The 21,181-nt window shown below is 41.4% G+C and overlaps 1 protein-coding gene across 1 annotated transcript in view; it reads right to left on the bottom strand.

Moving 5' to 3' along the window:
- ppfibp2b (PPFIA binding protein 2b) overlaps nt 1-11,285 on the bottom strand; it is an 87,061-nt gene extending 75,776 nt beyond the window's left edge. Inside the window, 2 exon segments of the mRNA XM_080736409.1 lie at nt 5,904-6,109; nt 11,198-11,285. Coding sequence (XP_080592535.1) covers nt 5,904-6,109; nt 11,198-11,279 — 288 coding nt within the window. The 5' untranslated portion in view covers nt 11,280-11,285.
- Between the last annotated feature and the right edge of the window lie 9,896 nt (nt 11,286-21,181).

The following is a 21,181-nucleotide window of genomic DNA, read 5'->3' on the forward strand; positions in this document are numbered from 1 at the left end:
ACACACACACACACACACACACACACACACACACACACACACACACACACACACACACACACACACACACACTCCCTGTTCCCCCTCAAGGAATTGTGGGGTTCCCCAGATACCATGTTGAGAACCACTATTGCCCTGGCGGTTTAGACCCAGAAGTTAAATGCACAACTCGCACAAAAAGGAGCAATGGTGCCATCCTAGAGCAGGGCTGAAAAACGTGTCTAGAGTAGAGTGTAATTCTCCATTCTACCCTCAACAACGAGGATTGTGTCTTAAGTGGAAACCAGCACCTGGCAATGGCTCTAAGAGGAACAGCTGCAACGCTTGGATGATAATCACTCTTTCTCTCACATTCTCTCTCTTACAGTCTGCCTACCCTACTGTACGTCTTTTTTCCAAGATTGCAGCAAGCTATTCTTTTGGGTAAAATAATGTCCAGATTGATGGGTATTTAATTTGTATTTATTTAAGTTATTATTTAAGTTTATTTATCACAGATCATTGAGCTAAAACCTTAAATTGGACACAGACAGACACACAGACAAGGATGAAGAGACAAATAAGCCCTCAGGTCAGCGTTAATGACTAGTGCTCAAAGGGTCTCCTGACTTCCTGCCTGTAACACAGTTATCACATTTCCTGTGTGTACAGTATGTATTTGTATCTGCCTGAGTGTGTGCGCGACTGTCCATGCACGTACGTGCGTGTGCGTGTGTGTGTGTGTGTGTGTGTGTGTGTGTGTGTGTGTGCACTGACTAATTGCATGTATCTTTGATGTTTCTTGTCTAGGTCAGTGGGCGGAGGAGCAGAAAGGAAGGTGAAAAAGATGAGAAGACTGAGAAGTGAAGTTTCCATTTGTAAACCATTTATGCCTAGAATTATTTAATGCTTTAACTATTGAAAAATAGCAGATCTACAAGCTCGCAGCGCGGCACTCGATCTGCTATTTTAGAAAAATCATGATTTGTTTTTGCAAGTCTTGGAATATATCTATTTAAAAGCGAACATTTGTAACTCAAATATTGGCTTCTGGGTGGTCCCTGGAACGACATATTTTGAGATGGGGGTCCGCAGCCAAATACCTGTAATTTCGGGGGTCCTTGACATGAAAAAGTTTGAGAACAGCTGATTTAGAGGAAGGTTTTAGAAGTCGGGTCAAAGTTCGGGTCAAAGATATTCAAAGACTTCAACACACTTTCACGATTTTTCAAAAATAGCAGATCTACAAGCTCGCAGCGTGGCACTCGGTGCCGTGCTGTGAGCTTGTATATCTGCTATTTTCCAATAGTTAAAGCATAAAACAATGGTTAAAGTGGTTCAAATCTAACGCTGGGTGTTAATTCGAGCATATCTGTCAATAGAACAGCACTGTGACCATGGCCAGTGTTCAGGTTCTCCTGGCCGACTTCTGTTAGTTGTAATTTTCTTACAAGAAATGTAAGAGTTGAAGAAACTAAACCAAAAGGAATGCCATGGATCACAGTGCTTCAGTTCATGTTTGTGTTGGGAGAACTATACTGTATGTCTGCAGTGTTGAAATGAGAGCAAGCTTGAGTGATTTCTCTACAGACAGCTCTAGGACAGCTGTACGGTTCATGCACTCACATTATGGTGTGTGTGTGTGTGTGTGTGTGTGTGTGTGTGTGTGTGTGTGTGTGTGTGTGTGTGTGTGTGTGTGTGCCAACAAATGAGGATGTATAGTAGTATACAGTACACAGTAAAATCCTCAGTGTCAATGAATCCGTTTGTAACACAAATTACTCTCACATCCTTAACTCTCAGCGTTAAGGATTTAACAGTGCAGAAAAGTGAAACAGAGTTTAAGAAGGAGAACATAAGACATGACAAAGAAGGAGTGGGACGAAGGTGAAACCGATGTTAAGTAGAATTTATGAGTAGGGCTGTCACAATTATTACATAATCGTGTAATCGCAATTATTTGAGGTAATCACAATTATTTTGCATAATCGTCATAATCGTTTCCATGTTGAGAAATGTTCATATAGTTACAAACACTTTCAGAAAGTAGTGGAAATAGCAGATCTACAAGCTCACAACGCATCGCATTGCGACGTGTTGTGAGCTTGTAGATCGGCTATTTCCGCTATCAATGTTCTTTTTAAGTATAAAATTGTCAAATATGTCAGTCATTTCTTTGTATATTTAAGTTGAGTGTCAAGATTGCCATGTGCAACTTCAAAGCCTAAAAGCCAAAGAGAAATGTAATTGTCAACTACAAATACACAATTAAATCTTTAATCGCAATTATTTGAGTGACAATGAATCGTCATGTAAAATGTCATAATCGTGACAGCCCTATTTATGAGATCACAACATGAACATGTTATGAAAGTGTCTGGGTGGTGTGTCTGACTCTCTCCTGAATGGCACCAGCATTGCATCCCCTCTCTCTCTGCTCCACCCTCTCCATCACAGTATATTACGTAACAAGGACAAATGTCAGAACACATCCAAATAAATGAAAAATGAAGAGGTTGCCGCGTAGCATTCCCAACGTAGAAACAAACAGTGCGGAAAAGAGAACATTAGGAGGAGCAAGATGTTCGGGGAGAGATGGAGAGATGAAAAGGAGGACAGGAGAGACAGAAAGAAAGAAAGAATGAAAGAGAGAAAGAATAAAGAAAGAAACAGAGAGAAGAAGAATGGTTAAATGTGTGCAACATGTGAGACCTCTGCTGTTGATGCAGTGTAGCAGCTCCTCTGGTCCAGGGACCACATTCCCTGTTTGGAGTCTTTACACTGTCAAATCCTCAATGATCATTTAACTCTGAAAGTGTTAAATGAACCAAATGGACCCTTACAGGTCCACTTGGTTACATTTGTACAGAGATCTTACGAAATTAACATGTAGGATTGTGCTGTGCCATTTTCAGGCCAATGCTGAACAAAAAACAGATCTCTATTTGTTATGCAAAATCTCCCTTCAAAAGTTGTATGCATGTGCAGTAAATATGTATCATGCACTGAGAGAGGTATACAAAAGTCTCTACATGTGGACTGTAACTCAGTCAGTGCTCAGGGAAAACTGTCAATATTCATTACAGTCATCACAAACTCTGCCTGACACACTCAAGCAAAAACAAAACAAATGTTACAGATTACAATAAAAAAGTAAAATAACATGGACAAGACATTGAGAGAGCAGCCACTTCCAGACCACAAATACCTTGTGAAAGGATTCAATATATTGTGCCACTAACATACAGTTGAACGTACCTTGTTTGCTCCAATATAGTTTTAATCCTGAGCTTGAGGGAGGACACAATATTGTATAGCCTAATACTTATATAGAAAATACCTGCCTGGGAGAGAGAAACAGGTATAGTAGGAGTGTGCTGAGAGAGCGAGAGGTAAAGAGAGAGAGCGCGCACGAGCGAAAGAAACACCAAGAGTAAACAGAGGAGTGAGAGAAGTTGTGAGTCACAGAGAAAAGAGAGACATAGGGTGTAGTAATGGACATAGAGAGCGAGAGAGAGCGAGTGTGTTAAGCCCAGGATGTTGATCTGAGTTGTAATAGTGTCTCAGAGGAACACTAACTGGACCCCCTCTCTGCATGGCCCCTAACCTCCCTCCCCCAATAGACAGAATTCACAGCAACACTACAGTATCACCCAAGACCCAGTTTCACTTATTCATAGACTACACCCAATATGTTAACGTCATCAATTGGAAGGAAGGAATGAATGAATGAAATAAGGAACTAATAAGGAAGTAAGGAATTCAGCCCCTTTTCCACTGACATGGCCCAACACCACACCACTCCACACCGCCCACTTGTGCCGGGTTTTCCACTACAAGGACCTGGGTAGAGTGTTGTGAAAGTGGTACTAAACGTGGTACTAAAAAGTATCCAATCCAGGGTAGGTCTGAGCTAGGCCAAACTAGGGGCAAACACTTCATAATGACTGATCACTCACTGACGTTTCATTTAGACCACCAGGATATAATTGTAATACATGATAATAGATTCTATTGTGTTCTACCGGTAATTACTGTTATTATAATTATCATAGTAATATATTAATAGTTTATAGTGTATTATAATCACAGTTATAATCCATTATAGTGCATTATAATTAAGATAGTTGTAACCCAAATGTATATTGTATTATAATCACAGTTAAAAGGGTCAATTTGTTTCTTACCGATAGGGGTACTTTTGTGTAATGGAAAATGTAGATATTTTTATGTGGTGTGGTGTGGTGTGGTGCGGTGTAGTATCGTGTAGTGTGGTGCTAAAGCTGCAATGGAAAAGGGGCTGAAGATATGAACAGGCTTGTCTCAGACTGGGACGCAGACCAAGTTGAACCTCACAGAGACGTGTCAGGACCCCACAGCTCCAGGAATAGTTGCTGTCTAGGAGTCCAGCTAAATTCCTCTCCTTTACCCCTGACCCTTCATCTGACCCCGTCTGTCCTCATTTAACACTCCTCCCCACGGAAGATAAAACACAAGTGAAGTCAAGTGTTCAAGTTCAGTTCTATTCAAAATTCATTAATTTCAAATAAACTCGCTCTAACTTGACAATCACTAACATTTCATCTACTGAAAGTTGGATTCACATTAAACGGAACATTGTCCACTCCCATTCGATTCCGTGAGCTTGGCAACAATCACAAACCACTGTATCAAGTTTTTGAGTTTAGGCGCCCTATTTTCGTCCATGTCTTACACCTTATCCCTAAATTTTTCCCTTTTTTTTACCATTTTGAAAAACATTTTAAATAGTTCAAATAGCTGACAACGTGTTGATGTAGATCGGATAGAATTTTAACATGTTTTTCAAAACATTAAAAGGCAAAGAAGTTTAGGCATGGACGAAAATAAAGCTGTTAAAGTCAAAAGACACAAAATAGCACTAGTGAGAAACACAGAGTGTGGGGTTAAATCATGTCTCAGATTCAGGTCCCAGGTGAAAGAGGACCGTGGTAAACAACTCAACAGCACCACTCACACATCGTTTGGTTCTGCCCCCCCCCCCCCCCCCCCATCTGCTGAATGAAAGGATCAATCCAGCCACTCTGAGCTGATTTGTTATGAATAACTGACCTTGAAAAAAAGGGCGGGTGGAAAAAAAAACTCAACACACTATAAACAAAAATATTCCACACTGAACACATCTCTGTGACTCCTCACAGCTGCTGATCTTAGTAAGTGTTTAATGTCTTTGTGCTGATAATTTACCCGGTGCCAAATACGAGCCACTCCACTTACAAAACATCCAAGGCGTGTTGAGTCTAGTGATGCACGTGGAAAGTCGTATTGCATTGCCAACTGTGCCTGGGGTGGCTGCAGGATGCCAAACAATTAACATTTCTAATGACTTTTTACTGTTAATGATATTTTAATGATATGCTGTCTGTTGTTTACATGTATGTTGCACTGGGGAGAATGATATCTTTCTATAAGTGACAGTAAAGAACCATGAACATATTTCATATCCATCAATCCATCAATATAGCTAAATAAATTGTACTAATTCTGTGAATGATTGCACTTTGAATTGATCTCCATCCTCACGCCATTAAACTGGACACCATTTTACATAATGTGCATTATATTGTTTTAGCCTATGCGGTCAGTGCCCTCCCATTCTACAGAGGTACAGACCGAGTGGGCGTTCCCCTTTCTTTGACGATGGCTTGCCAGATTGGTGCCCCCCAAAAAAGGGACCTGGAGCCAGGCTACTTCTGTTAAAGCATGTTGTGAAATAGCATGTATCTTTTATACATTTCTCAGGTTGGGTCACTGGACAAAATAACATTGAGGCAACCGATCTATGTTTCTATTGAGTAGTTGAGTTAAGTGAGCACCATAATTGACTCTTCCTGTTTGTGCAATCCAAGGCACCTACTGTTTGTGTACCACTGGTATGTACTCACAGTTCCACTTAGTAGCCAGTCTATGAGAGCGTCTGCTGTTTCTGTAGGTAGCTGTGACCTGAGGCTGCCTCTGGCTTCCTGGCTGCTGTGCAGATCCAAGGCTAGTTTCAAGTCCTCGGCCAGCTGCAGCACCTGTAGTGGACCCGTGCTGATCGGAGAACCCAGCTCATACAGGCCGTTGAATTCTGCCGCTGCTGCTTTGGAGCCTGAGGAAAGAAAACATACAGAGGGAGAGAGAAAGAGCAAGAGAGAGGGGGAGAGAGAGAGAGAGCAGGCGGAGAGCAGGCGGAGGAGAGGAAAGGAGAGCAAAGGAGAGAGATTACACTTGAACCCTAGCGTCCCTATCCGGGGCATATCATAAGCAAACATTCAGCAAACATAACCGATCTACAAACTCACAGCTTGGCTGTATTCAGGCAAGAAATTGGGGCCCTGTTTTTGTTCTTCCCTAAATTCTTTGTCTTTTTTACCATCTTGAAAAACATTTTGAATTGTTCAAATAGCTGCTCTACAAGCTCACATCGAGCCGATGTAGATCGGGTATTTTAAGTATTTTAAAATGTTTTTCAAAATAGTAAAAAAAGGGCAAAGATGTTTAGGAAAAGGGGGTAAGGCATGGATGAAAATATACAGTAGCTGTTGATATTGAGGGGAAAAAAGTGGGCAGACTGTGTGTGTGTGTGTGTGTGTGTGTGTGTGTGTGTGTGTGCGTGCGTGCGTGCGTGCGTGCGTGCGTGCGTGCGTGCGTGCGTGCGTGCGTGCGTGCGTGCGTGCGTGCGTGCGTGCGTGCGTGCGTATATTGTAAAATAAACTGCCTTTGGGATACTTACTATATAGTAGTGGTTTAAATGTATGAAATAATGTCTTCTTCGGTTCTGCTCTTGCAGCATAAAACTTGATAGGATTAGCTGCCATGTGTATAATTTACAGTAGAATTGGCTAAGAGGCTCCTATTCCAGCTGCACATGTACATTTTTCAGGACAGGGAGGGAGAACTCAATGCGTCACCGTTGTAGAGAAACACAACTAATCAGAGACATACGTCCTCCTTAAGGTTTCCATGTGTCACCTGGAGCCTTTCCCTGGCACTTACACACATTCGCGTGCGTGCGTGAGTGCGTGCGTGAGTATGTGCGTGCTTGAGAGATGGCTGACTAGTCACTAGATGAAGTTAATCATTACACTGCCAAATAGCCTTACAAAACAATCCCTTCATGTACATGAAAAACAGCACATGATATAAACAACATGTGATTTTCTTCCTCTCTGGAATCTCGCTGCTACATACTGCCTGTAACGCCAAGAGGCCGGCACAGCTGCAGAACACAGTAAGAGAGAGAGTTATCCTGAAGCCAATGGAGAATTAATTGTCACATGTCTTACCCATGATTGTGTGTGTATATGCACACATACTGGACATACTGTATACATGATATGAACACACACACAATATGAACTTCTCCTCCCATCATTTTATACTATCTCTCCATCCATCCATGGCAGCCTCTGGTGCCCATGGAGACCTGGGAGAGGAAATGCATGGACCATCAACCCTACAAACTGCAAACTACTGTACCAGGCACAACTATCAACACTGTCTAACTACAAACGACTGTACCACTATCAACACTGTCAAGTCAAGTCATTGGATGCCAAGCCCAAAACAAACTAATTGCAATCAATCAATCAATCAATCAATCAATCAATCAATCAATCAATCATTGGAGTCAAGCCATTGAATGAATTTGCATAGTTTTAATGCTATTAAATATTATTATTAATATTATTATTGATTATACTTTATTTAAAGCACCTAATGACCACACTGACTTATAATCACACAGTAATGCATTATAAGTGTGATTATAATGCATCATGAAATTACTATGCATTATAACTATGGTAATTATAACAAACTATGATTCTGGCCAAAAGAGTCGTACAATACTTTTTCCTGTGCTATTATTGTTATAAAGCAGTATGAGTACACTGCTTAGTTATAATTATCATTATACAGGGTTATGAGCAGATTATAATGCATTTTATGTATGTTCATAATGCATCATAGACATGGGCTTTGTAAAAAAAAAGTCTTACAGAGATCTGTTCTCAATGTCAACTAAAATCCAGCCATTTTTGGTCTCTGAGATTATTCTCACCAACCTCAGAGATTAACAGCATCCAAATGTAGCATTAATTAGTTCATGATGATCTAACTTCAGCATAGCCCAGAAGAAATGTATCTCCTATACATTATATACATTATATTACATTTTCTCATGAAAAAAGTGGGGGAAAACTTATTTTTATATCACCACCTTTAGATTCAAAAGGTTAAGACTAAGTTGAGAAAAACGAAAACGTTCATATTCATTATATATATGTGATTATATTCAATTGAAATGATCAAATATATACAGAATATTGTGGTATGCTGTACATTTATATATTGATTGCTCATACAGTCTGACAGTCCGTCTGCCACCACTAGATGGCAGCACCATTTAAAACCAAACAAGAACAATGGTTCCATCAAAGACATTAGCACTCAAAGTGCTTTCAGTATGCTCTCATAACCAGGGGTGTCACACCAAATTCTGGGCCCTGGGTACAAGGATTCACTGAAGGGCCCCCATGAATGGGAACGGATTATTATGCATTATTTTGTGCTTTGACCATTGAAAAATGGCAGACATACACTGCGAGCTTGTAGATCTGCTATTTTTGAAAAATCGTGAACATTTGTGCAGGTCTTTGAATATTTTTGACATGTCTTCTAAATCCTTCTAAGGTTAAAAAAAAAAAAAAAAAAAAAAACGATGTTTCTGTGTCAGTGGTGCTCAAACCTTTTCATGTGAAAGACCCCCAAAATGATATGTACTGTATTTGGCCACGGACCCCCATCTCAAAATATTTAGTTCCAGGGACCCCCCAGAAGCAAAATTTTAGTTACAAATATTCGCTTAAAAAATACATATATTCAAAGATTTGCACACATTTTCACATCTTTTCAAAAATAGCAGATCTTCAAGCTCGCTTGTGAGCTTGTATATGTGCTATTTTTCAATAGCTAAAGTATAACATAACTAAGGCTCCTCCACCTTGGGCCCTAGTAACTCAGTCCCACTTTCCCCCCCAGTGTGACGTGACGCCCCTGCTCATAACATGTTGCACGCAGCACTTCATTCTGGAATGCAATCTGACTGCCATGTCAACGTGCTGCAGATAAATGGTTCTAATTTCCTCGTTAATGATTGGCTGATCATATCACTAATGGGATTTTTAATGCAGTTTCTATTTGTGGTCATTGAGAGGCATTCAGTGACCTTGGTGAGGTCATCATTTTTTTCCTTTTTTTTTTTTTGGCCAACAGCAGCAACTAACAGAGCATTAGAGAAGAAGACAGCTGCACACGCACATCCAAGTGTGAGTGATCAAATCAATGTGTCACTGTTTATGAGGCAGCCCTTGGTTTCACTACGGCCAGGGGCGTCACATGGGAGGGGGGGGGGAGTGGGACTGAGTTACTAGGGCCCAAGGAGGAGGGGCATTAATTATTTTATACTTTAGCTATTGAGAGATAGTAGATATACAAGCTCTAGATCTGCTATTTTTTGAAAAGCTGTGAAAATGTGTGCAAATCTTTGAATATATGTATTTTTTTAAGCGAACATTTGTTACTCAAATTGTGCTTCTGGGGGTCCCTGGAACTAAATATTTTGAGATGGGGGTCCGTGGCCAGATACATATCATTTTGGGGGTCCTTCACATGAAAAAAAAAAAAAAAAAACATCACGACTTTTCAAAAATAGCAGATCTACAAGCTCGCTGTGAGCTTGTATATTTGCTATTTGTCAATAGTTAAAGCACAAAATAATGCGTAATAATGCAATGGGCTAAACCCCCTTAGCCTATTGCTCATACTAATTCCTCACTGCGTAACACCACCACTACCAACAGGAGGTGGTGTTGTGCAGTCTGGTTTATTAACCAGGCTAAAAACCCCTCCCCCTATGAAGAACAGTCATGGGGTGCCCGCAGTGAATCCTTGTTGTACCCAGGGCCCAGAATTTGGTGCGACACCCTGCCCTGACTACGGCATCCTGACCCGTCTTCCTCCCTTCGCTGTCTAATTGGAGAGTTGCCTGCCTGCTGTTTCACTCAGTAACTGGCATTTTCACCCAAGAATTCTGTCACACATGCATTCGTTGGCAGGCCACATTAAGCATTGGCCCCCTGTTACTGTAGTTAAATCGTTTTGGCAATGCCTTTAGTTGCCGGCAGGAAGCAAGATCCCATGAAGCGAGCACAGACATGTGTGAGCGCCACACACACACACATCGCTAACCCCACCCTCTGTGTTCTACACTTGGCGCTAATTTGGTAATTAGTTATTTCACACACACACACACACACACACACACACACACACACACACACACACACACACACAGGCGTTGTCATAATGAGAACATTACAATACTAGTGAGAACATTACAACAATGTCTCCTTTTCTAACTCTTAACACTCAGTGCCAGAAACTTTAACCTTAACCTCACCCCAACGATGCTTATACATGTCACCACTGTCAGTACTTGAACTCCTGTAGGTACATGTCATGCATAAAGGTTTAGACCTCTCATTACTCTTGTACTAGTTTTAGAAAACAGCTGTGTTGCACACAGGAAAAAAAGCGAAGTACATTAGACGTGTCGTGCAAGCATCTCCCAACCGTTTGGTCTCTAGAAACAGCAATATATAGATATACACTGCTGGGGCTTTCTGTCTGTATGTACTGTATGTCTGTCTGTATTTACGTACGTAGGTATGCATGCATGTGCGGCAGTACAGTATGTATGTACAGTATATGTGCCATGTATTTTTTTCTTATTTTCCCTTCAAAGCAGCATTTGAATTTTGAATTACTTTGAACAAATTCTGTATTGTGCTATCGTGTGTGATTGGGTTGATCAGGTTGCCCTTTTTGATTTATGCATGTTTAAAAAAGATTTTTGAGTTGGATGTACGTATTTTTACCTGCAATTCTTCATAACAAATTAAATAAATAAATAAAATTGAACTATGCACACCACTAGGTTGCCCTTGTTTGTCCCTTGGACCAAATACTGTGTGATTCCTGTACGCGAATGCTGCTTACAGTAACAACAGAAAAGTGTATTATTGAAAAAACATCCATTACTGGGGATTGCTTTGCATAGGCCCAGGGACAGACACTGTGTCCAGGATCTGGGTTTGAGGAGCCCACTTTGATGAGTTTGCCTGTTCTTCTGTACCTGCTATAATGTCATCCATTTGCTCCAGGGCTGCCTCCAACATGTGACTGGCATCGGTTTCCATGGCGATGGATGGCAGCATCAGACCGGAGACCCTTCAATGTTCTGTGAAGAGGAAAGACAAATTGGACATATTGAGACGATCAACAAAGACTTGATGCCACAAATTGAATAATGACACATTCTTATCCACAGTAAAGAGGAACCCTCGCTGACATTGTGCTTTTGTAGCCTGGGATCGCTTCCAATTTCAGGCTTTTGATCCGGTCGGGAGCGGATGACGTCCTACGTAATTTTGTAGTCAAAACGGACTACACTTTGGCCGGAACTAACAAAACGAATCGGTTTTAACCCAGTTAGTGAATGCGCAAGTAGTTAGCACATGCGCAAGTAGCTTTGTTTGGGTTAAAACTGATTCGAAAACTGGTCTAGACCGGATCAACCAACCTGTTTAGTAAACAAATACCAGGCTTTCCCCCAGAAAGCCTGGCGACGCGAGGTAAGTGCTTTTGCATGAGCACTCGTTTGGCCCAATCTGATAGCAGTTAGAATGGGAAGTGGTAAATAATTATATAATGTTCAATACAATTTAGTGCCAACGCTTGCCACAGTGTCCCACTGTGAGATTATCTCCATATCATCATGTTCAAATTAACGGCTAATTTGATCATGACATGTAGAGAATCTCACAGACAGTATGAAGTAATCGGTAAGGATTTCTATAAGTGATAGTTTGGGAAACGTCCCGGGGCATGGGAGTTGTTGTGACACACACGCATCACGCTCTGAGCAGCACAGTCACATCCTGTAGACTAGAGTGATGACAGATGATGCAAGGCGTTGTTGTCGGGTGGAAACCTCGTATCTCCAAGTACGTTCTTTCGCGAAGTAAAGCCCTGCTTCGTCATACAAGGCCGTCACACAAAAGTAGTGTAAACAGCAGATCTACAAGCACTGTGGATCGGCTGTTTTCAACCCCACCCTCTGTGTTCTACACTTGGTGCTAATTTGGTAATTAGTTATTTCACACACACACACACACACACACACACACACACACACACACACACACACACACACACACACACACACACACACACACACACACACACACACACACACACACACACACACACACACACACACACACACACACACACACACGCGTTGTCATAATGAGAACATTACAATACTAGTGAGAACATTACAACAATGTCTTCTTTTCGAACTCTAAACACTCAGTGCCAGAAACCTTAACCTTAACCTCACCCCAATGATGCTTACATGTCACCACTGTCAGGACCTGAACTCCTGTAGGTACATGTCATGCATAAAGGTTTAGACCTCTCATTACTCTTGTACTAGTTTTAGAAAACAGCTGTGTTGCACACAGGAAAAAAAGCGAAGTACATTAGACGTGTCGTGCAAGCATCTCCCAACCGTTTGGTCTCTAGAAACAGCAATATATAGATATACACTGCTGGGGCTTTCTGTCTGTATGTACTGTATGTCTGTCTGTATTTACGTACGTAGGTATGCATGCATGTGCGGCAGTACAGTATGTATGTACAGTATATGTGCCATGTATTTTTTTCTTATTTTCCCTTCAAAGCAGCATTTGAATTTTGAATTACTTTGAACAAATTCTGTATTGTGCTATCGTGTGTGATTGGGTTGATCAGGTTGCCCTTTTTGATTTATGCATGTTTAAAAAAGATTTTTGAGTTGGATGTACGTATTTTTACCTGCAATTCTTCATAACAAATTAAATAAATAAATAAAATTGAACTATGCACACCACTAGGTTGCCCTTGTTTGTCCCTTGGACCAAATACTGTGTGATTCCTGTACGCGAATGCTGCTTACAGTAACAACAGAAAAGTGTATTATTGAAAAAACATCCATTACTGGGGATTGCTTTGCATAGGCCCAGGGACAGACACTGTGTCCAGGATCTGGGTTTGAGGAGCCCACTTTGATGAGTTTGCCTGTTCTTCTGTACCTGCTATAATGTCATCCATTTGCTCCAGGGCTGCCTCCAACATGTGACTGGCATCGGTTTCCATGGCGATGGATGGCAGCATCAGACCGGAGACCCTTCAATGTTCTGTGAAGAGGAAAGACAAATTGGACATATTGAGACGATCAACAAAGACTTGATGCCACAAATTGAATAATGACACATTCTTATCCACAGTAAAGAGGAACCCTCGCTGACATTGTGCTTTTGTAGCCTGGGATCGCTTCCAATTTCAGGCTTTTGATCCGGTCGGGAGCGGATGACGTCCTACGTAATTTTGTAGTCAAAACGGACTACACTTTGGCCGGAACTAACAAAACGAATCGGTTTTAACCCAGTTAGTGAATGCGCAAGTAGTTAGCACATGCGCAAGTAGCTTTGTTTGGGTTAAAACTGATTCGAAAACTGGTCTAGACCGGATCAACCAACCTGTTTAGTAAACAAATACCAGGCTTTCCCCCAGAAAGCCTGGCGACGCGAGGTAAGTGCTTTTGCATGAGCACTCGTTTGGCCCAATCTGATAGCAGTTAGAATGGGAAGTGGTAAATAATTATATAATGTTCAATACAATTTAGTGCCAACGCTTGCCACAGTGTCCCACTGTGAGATTATCTCCATATCATCATGTTCAAATTAACGGCTAATTTGATCATGACATGTAGAGAATCTCACAGACAGTATGAAGTAATCGGTAAGGATTTCTATAAGTGATAGTTTGGGAAACGTCCCGGGGCATGGGAGTTGTTGTGACACACACGCATCACGCTCTGAGCAGCACAGTCACATCCTGTAGACTAGAGTGATGACAGATGATGCAAGGCGTTGTTGTCGGGTGGAAACCTCGTATCTCCAAGTACGTTCTTTCGCGAAGTAAAGCCCTGCTTCGTCATACAAGGCCGTCACACAAAAGTAGTGTAAACAGCAGATCTACAAGCACTGTGGATCGGCTGTTTTCACTAGTTTAAATCATTTTTAAAATGATAAATGCAAAACGAGCGGTTTTGGACATACAAGGTTTTCATCGGACAGCGGTTAGCGTGTCAATGCTAGACACCCACACTAACTCAATAATGATTCATCTTATTAGCGTGGCTGTGCTTTTCTTAAGGACTTCTCAATGTGATCACATGTGTCACATTTTGGGGGCATTTCTGAAAAGAAAGCATGCTTTTGGAACGGTTTGAGGGGGATTTTAGGGTTTTATAACCAGAAAACAAAGAGGGCTTTTATGACAAGTAAATCCACGACAGAGACATGTCCTTCAGCAGTGGCGTCAGTTCAGAAAAAGGTAAGGTATGGCAACATGACTGGTGTCTTGCACGCGCGCCCTTGCGCGCGTGCAAGACACCAGTCATGTTGCCATACCTTAGCAACAGGCACGATGAAAAGTACATTTTTATCATGTCCCCCTGTAGCCAAGGTATGTCAGCTGCATACCCCAGCCATACCCAATTGACGCCCCTGTCCTTCAGCAGTCAGGCAGAAGCAGGTATTGGGTTTGAGCAAGGCAGGACTGAGTGAGGGCCTCTCTGTCCAATGACCCATAATGTAATACTGTCTTCTAGACATGCTCAGTAAGTATGGCCACAATTACATAAAAACAGAAAAAAAAAACGGAATTATTAAGTCATGTGCACTCACATGAATGCTTCATGGACAGCGGTTTATTGTAGACCATGCAGAAAGAAATGCTGCAAAAATAAAAAACAACACACACACACACACACACACACACACACACACACACACACACACACACACACACACACACACACACACACACACACACACACACACACACACACACACACACACACACACACACACACACACCATCAACAATAAACGTTTGCTTTGTGCAGTTATCTATAAATCATGTAATGACTTCAGAAGATTTTATCTTTCACACACACACACACACACTCACTATGACATGTAAGAAATCCTATGACCCTTTCAGTGGTTTTAATTTGTTCCAGTGTGAGAGTTGACAAAATGTTAACTCAAGAATCAAATGCGTGTGTAAATAGTGACATCATTTATATAATTGGTTCCAACATGTGCCATCAGCTGTATTAAGTTTAAAGGGCCGTACGATGCGTAGGAAATGCGTGGGAAAAGTACTCAAGTTTTTTACTGAGGTTCAAAGTATCAACACTGCAATGTAGAAAAACTCTGTAACGTTATAAAATATCTTTTGAAAATAGCAGATCTACAAGCTCACAATGCGTCGCATCGGCTATTTTCAAATGGCGGAAATCTATAGTGGTTAATGTATGTTTTGTAATAATAGTAACAATCTACAAAGTAACTAGTAACTCAAGTTTTCCAATAATTGTAGTGCAGTAAAAGTAAAATATTTGAAAATAGTAGATCTACAGCACACATTCTTTTATGGAATTTATAATTTTTCATTGATTTGATTTCTTTATGAAATTACGAGAAAAAAGTCACATTTTGTTTTTTATTCATGATTCTTTTTGCTTTTTTAAGAATGTTTATTGAATTTTTTTTGAAATAGTAATAATTAAAAACAAAATCTAGGAAACAAAAAAAATTAAGGGACCCATAAAAATGTGTGTTTGGGAAACAATGCCGAGCGAGATTGTTCATCTTTGTGTGTCATCTCTGTCATCTCTACTTTCCCATGTCTTTCTCTGTCATCGCATTGCTGCCTCTGGCTAGTCTTCCATCTCCCTGCTTCCAGCTTTGCGAGGCCATCACCGCTCATTTATCAGTTCGTAACTCTTTGAGATTGTACCCAGGGACGTGCTGGCCATTGGGAAAAGTGGGACAACTCCCGAATGGCCGGTTCATTCCCCAGGAAAAAAATAAAAGTAAAATGACGGCCCTTGTTCCATTTTGGGGGCTGGGCGGCCAACAAAGTCAATCGTCACTGTCGGGCAGAAAACCTTGTATCTCCAAGTTTCAAATTTGTACATTTTTTCGCAAAGCAAAGCCCTGCTTCATCATACAAGGCTGTCGCACAAAAACAGCAGATCTACAAGCACACAACGCCTCGCGGTGCGAGGCGTTGTGTGCTTGTAGATCGGCTGTTTTCACTAGTTTATATCATTTTTAAAATGGTTTTGGACATACAAGGTTTCCACCCGACAATGACGAAATATAACTCATGTAATTGGCCCACTGGCTTGTCACTTGCCATGATCTGAAATGGCAAATCTTTGAGTAGCAGCAGCGCTATAGAGAGAGTGCAATGAGGGCCTCTACAACTCTTTTTCCCGGGCTGAATCCGGGGCCCAGCATGTCCCTGATCGTACCCGTTCACAGGATCCATTTGGTTACATTTGCACACACTCTCTGAGTCATAATGCTGCGTTCCCATCGCCCTCCAGCTGCAAGCACTCGTCCCTTTTTCTGTCATCTGTCCTCTGAGGCGCTCCTTCATCTGTCATCCTGACTTACAGACCAATAGGAATCAGCGCTGACATCAAGCATGGAAGGCTTGTGATGTAATCTGCTGCTGCCCGGGCAAACAGGCACCCTATAGAGCAGCCTCATGCTCATCCACATTAACTCTAATTTCACTACAAGAACCCACCAGTGGAAATCTGCAACAAAGAGACTAAATGCATATTTAACTGCACTTGTTATTCTGGTGTATCTGTGAATGTGGTGTATGCCATTGCCTGCGCGCGTGCGTGTGCACTGTGTATGAATACAGTATGTATATTAAAGTACAGTATAGATGTTGCACATGGCAGATATGACACATAACTTGAATATACAAAGAAATTACTGACATATTTGACAACTTTATACTTATACATTGATAGTGGAAATAATGATAATGATGATAATGAATACCTACTCCTCCCACGGGGGAAATTCAGATATCGCAGCCCAACCCAGCTGCTTTTTTTTATCAGCTTTAACCCAGCTGAACTCAACCCAGTGATGCCCACAAGGAGCGCAAGGGGGAAGGGGAGCAGTGGTAGCTGGAGCGGGGAATCGTACCTGCGACCTCTGGGGCCTCCCGAGTCCAAGGTGTGGACACTAACCACTCAGCCACCACTGCTCAAATAGCCAATCTACAAGCTGTAGATCTGCTATTTCCACTACTTTTTGAAAGTGTTTGAAACTATATGAACATTTCTCAACATGGAAACGACTATGACGATTATGATTATGCCAAATAATTGCGATTGGACGACTATGTAATAATTGTGACAGCCCTAGTACAGTATGTGTGCTTGAGTGTGCCTGATAGTCATTAATATGCATGGATTATGTATGTGTGTGTGTGTGTGTGTGTGTGTGTGTGTGTGTGTGTGTGTGTGTGTGTGTGTGTGTGTGGGGGGGGGGGGGGGGGGGGGGCTGAGCACCTGCCTGATTGCCTTCAAAGGAGAAAGTGGCCTTTTTTTATGCTTACATAATTCCTCTTGTTTATTTCTCTTTTGCTAAACCAAACCAGCTGCTCTCTGTCCTGTTGCTATTCAATACAAAGGCTTGCCTAGTGGTCGTTTTCCCTCCTGATAAGTCTGGTTTTAGGACATGCCTAGCACCATCCTTCGAAAGTCTTGCTCAAAAACGTGTTAATGTTATTCAATCAAAGTTCTTAGGGCTTGATTTGTTACTCATTACGCCCATATTGTATGTTGCTGTCAGGCAGAACACTTGTATCTCCATATTTTAACTATGTTTCTTTGTTTTTTTGGTAAATTATTGCCCTACTTTGACTTATGACAATGTATTGCAAATTTTGCCTATCTACAAGCTAACAACAGGTCACATGATCACAGTGTGTTGTGAGCTTGTCTTTAAAAAATAAAAAGTACTGACTAGAGCCTGTGACTAAATAATAACAGAGGATCTTTCTTGTATTTCCTGAAAAGCAACCGTTTTGGACATGCAGTACAAGGCTTCCACCCGACAGCCAGTAATGAATAGGCAAATTTCTTCTTCTAAATTGTGGAAGTCTGTAAGCTTCCGCTATTCTTGTAAGCTTACATTACAGCACCTCTGTGTGTGTGTGTGTGTGTGTGTGTGTGTGTGTGTGTGTGTGTGTGTGTGTGTGTGTGTGTGTGTGTGTGTGTGTGTGTGTGTGTGTGTATAATCTATATCATATTGTTCATTTCCAGTGTGTCCATGGCGCCTGTTGAGACAGAGGTGATGGCACCATTCATGAACTGTGACATACTGACTCTGTTCAGCGGCACCAGGACAACAAAGCAAGCGCGTGCACACATGCACGAGTGCGTGCGCGTGTGTGTGTGTGTGTGTGTGTGTGTGTGTGTGTGTGTGTGTGTGTGTGTGTGTGTGTGTGTGTGTGTGTGTGTGTAATCGAGCTAGTATTGTGTAAAGGTCTAGGTTCTGTGAGCATTATCGCTCTAAAAACTATTGTGAAGGAACAATTTCAAATGCAGTCCTATGTAATATGCAACCGTAACACACCTGGATCAAACATTAAAACTACTGCCAAGTACTAGTACATTAACTGGGAAATATTAAGGAAATTGCTTTTTAGCGTGCTTCTTTCTAATTTATAGCATACATTATTATTTATTTTCATTTTTACTTTTTCGGCTTTAAATATTCTAAGTTGGTCATAAGCTGTTTTTTTTTCTTTTCTTTTTCCACTTTTAAAGAAACTATGTTCTTTGCACACCTTAAGGAGTAGATGTGTAGAAGAGAGCCTACAGGTATAGAGAACTGAGAGACTATCTGTCTATACTTGCAAAGAAATAAAGTTTTGGTCCTCAGACCTTTTTTCTAATTATTTATCCCACGATTTTTGTAACCCATTTTTCACCCAGTGTTAATTGTAATCCTGGGCGCTGCACTCTCTCTGCCAACCTGGGGAAAGCAACGGACTGACCTCATGCTTCCTTCTATGCATGAGGAGTCCAAGCCACTTCTTTTCCCTTGACAGGGGGGAGATTCCCCGGTTGGTTGTAGCGCGTGGAATGAACACGTTATTCCAACCAGTTCCTTTCCCCACCATCAGGCGCCCTGGCTGGCCAGGGGGAGGCAGTATAGAGACCAGGATTACTACATATTTTGTGTGAGGGTACCTACCCTAGGAGACATGGGGAGAACATGCAAACTCCACACAGAAAGGCCCTTTTGCCCAGCCCACCTAGGGTGTGGGCACTGATGACACAGAGGAGAGAACACGCCCCCAGCGCCCACAGCTTCCCCAGCAGGAATCAAAGCTAGGTACTTCTAGCTGTGAGGTGACAGCGCTAGCGACTGCGCCACCGTGCCCCCAGCCCTATATGTTTTTATAGTATATATTCATGTTGCATGTTGTTTTATTAAAACAGATGAAAGAAATTCTACTCCTTCTCATTCTACTGTCGTTTTTGTTTGGTAATTTCTTAATTTGATTCACAAAAGAACCAGATTTCTATTTTCTCAGCAAGAGAAATCTGTACACTGGAAAAACAAGTTTGTCAAACACTGCAACCCGTTTCTTTCTAACCAACGTCCACGAGTGATGACATGACTTTATGAAGCCTGAAGTAAAACAACTCCTTGTTTCAAAGCTGCAATTCATAACTTTTATGTCCTACCTGCCTGGCCCAGGATTTGAACCCGCATTAGAGAGCACATTTCTAGCGCTCACACAAGAGACAGTTCCCTCTTGGCCTGGGGAGATATTACATTTATGAGTTTCACCCGGCACCAGGGTCAAACTTTCTCAATGAAAGAGTAGGGAGACAGTATGAAATACAGTACATCAAGTAACAAACAGAACATAATGTCTACAACTGTTAACTCATTGACTGCCAAGGCACGAGTTTCACGAGTTATTACAGTACTCCCAGGCTGCCACAGCCCGAGTTTCCCGAGTTGGAAGCCATTTTGAAAAAAAAAAAAAATGCCTCAAATGTATTAGGCATGATCGCAATTGTGAAATTGCATGTGTAGCCCCATAACAAACAAACACATCTTTCAAAATGTCAAAAATGGCTGTTTTGTCTGACTTTGAAGGCTTGTAACTCATGAATGCCTGAACGGATTTCCAAGCGGATTTTTTTGTTTGAAAGCTGTTAAAAAGTACTACACATATGATGCATATATGGTGCATGGGCGTGCACGATCCGTGCACTAAAAATTGATCCGTGCACTAGAAATCTAGGATAGTGGCAGTCTGGTACTTGGGGGCCATCTTGAAATGGCATTCAATGAGTTAATACTGGGTGCTTATAATACAGTGTTTTTGACATTATCAAAACAAAGCGGATAAAAGCATCAAATTGTAGGATGTGAGGGGTCTAACTATAGGGGTTGTCATGATTCTGAATACATTGCAAGCATTTGTTTTGCACAAAAAACTTTCCTTGGGCTAGAAATGGCCCCCCAAAAAACTGTGAAAAGACTCATCACTAAACCATCGTTCTGTGGGGCCATTTCTAGCCCAAGGAAAGTTTTTTATGCAAAACAAATGCTTGCAATGGATTCAGAATCATGACAAACCCCTCAGATCCTACTTAAAGCAGATTTCTTTCTGGGTATTTTCCTCCTTTATAGAAAGTCGAAGGGAGCCCAACTTGATAGGGATAATTCTATGGGTAATTTTCAAAATAAAGTTTGGTACCCAAGGCTAAAATCCATCGTTAGGTCCTAAGGAAGCCTAAAAAAAGAGGTTTGGCGCTTTTATCCGCTTCGTTTCAATAATTTAGTTAAGCCAACCCACTACGCCATAATTTCTAACATTCCTTTTTATCATTCTCCAGGCAGCACCTACTTTTCACAAAAACACAGGCATAGCAGCTGTTTATTTGCTCTTCAGCTTAGCAAATAAATACCAGAGAGGAGCAGAAAACCGCAGTGGATTTCATCCATCACTGAAAACCTTCGTAACTTCTTGCACATTGTCTTTTGTTTGTATGATTTTAATTAAACAAAGCAACGTTTGTGAAATGGAGATTTCGAGGGACAGTTTTGTCCCAGTGTGTGGACTCTTCTTGTGTGTTCCCATCTTTCTTATTATCTCA

This window comes from Nannobrachium achirus (genome assembly GCF_963921795.1).
Source record: "Nannobrachium achirus genome assembly, chromosome: 11".
In the NCBI taxonomy this organism is placed as follows: Eukaryota; Metazoa; Chordata; class Actinopteri; order Myctophiformes; family Myctophidae; genus Nannobrachium; species Nannobrachium achirus.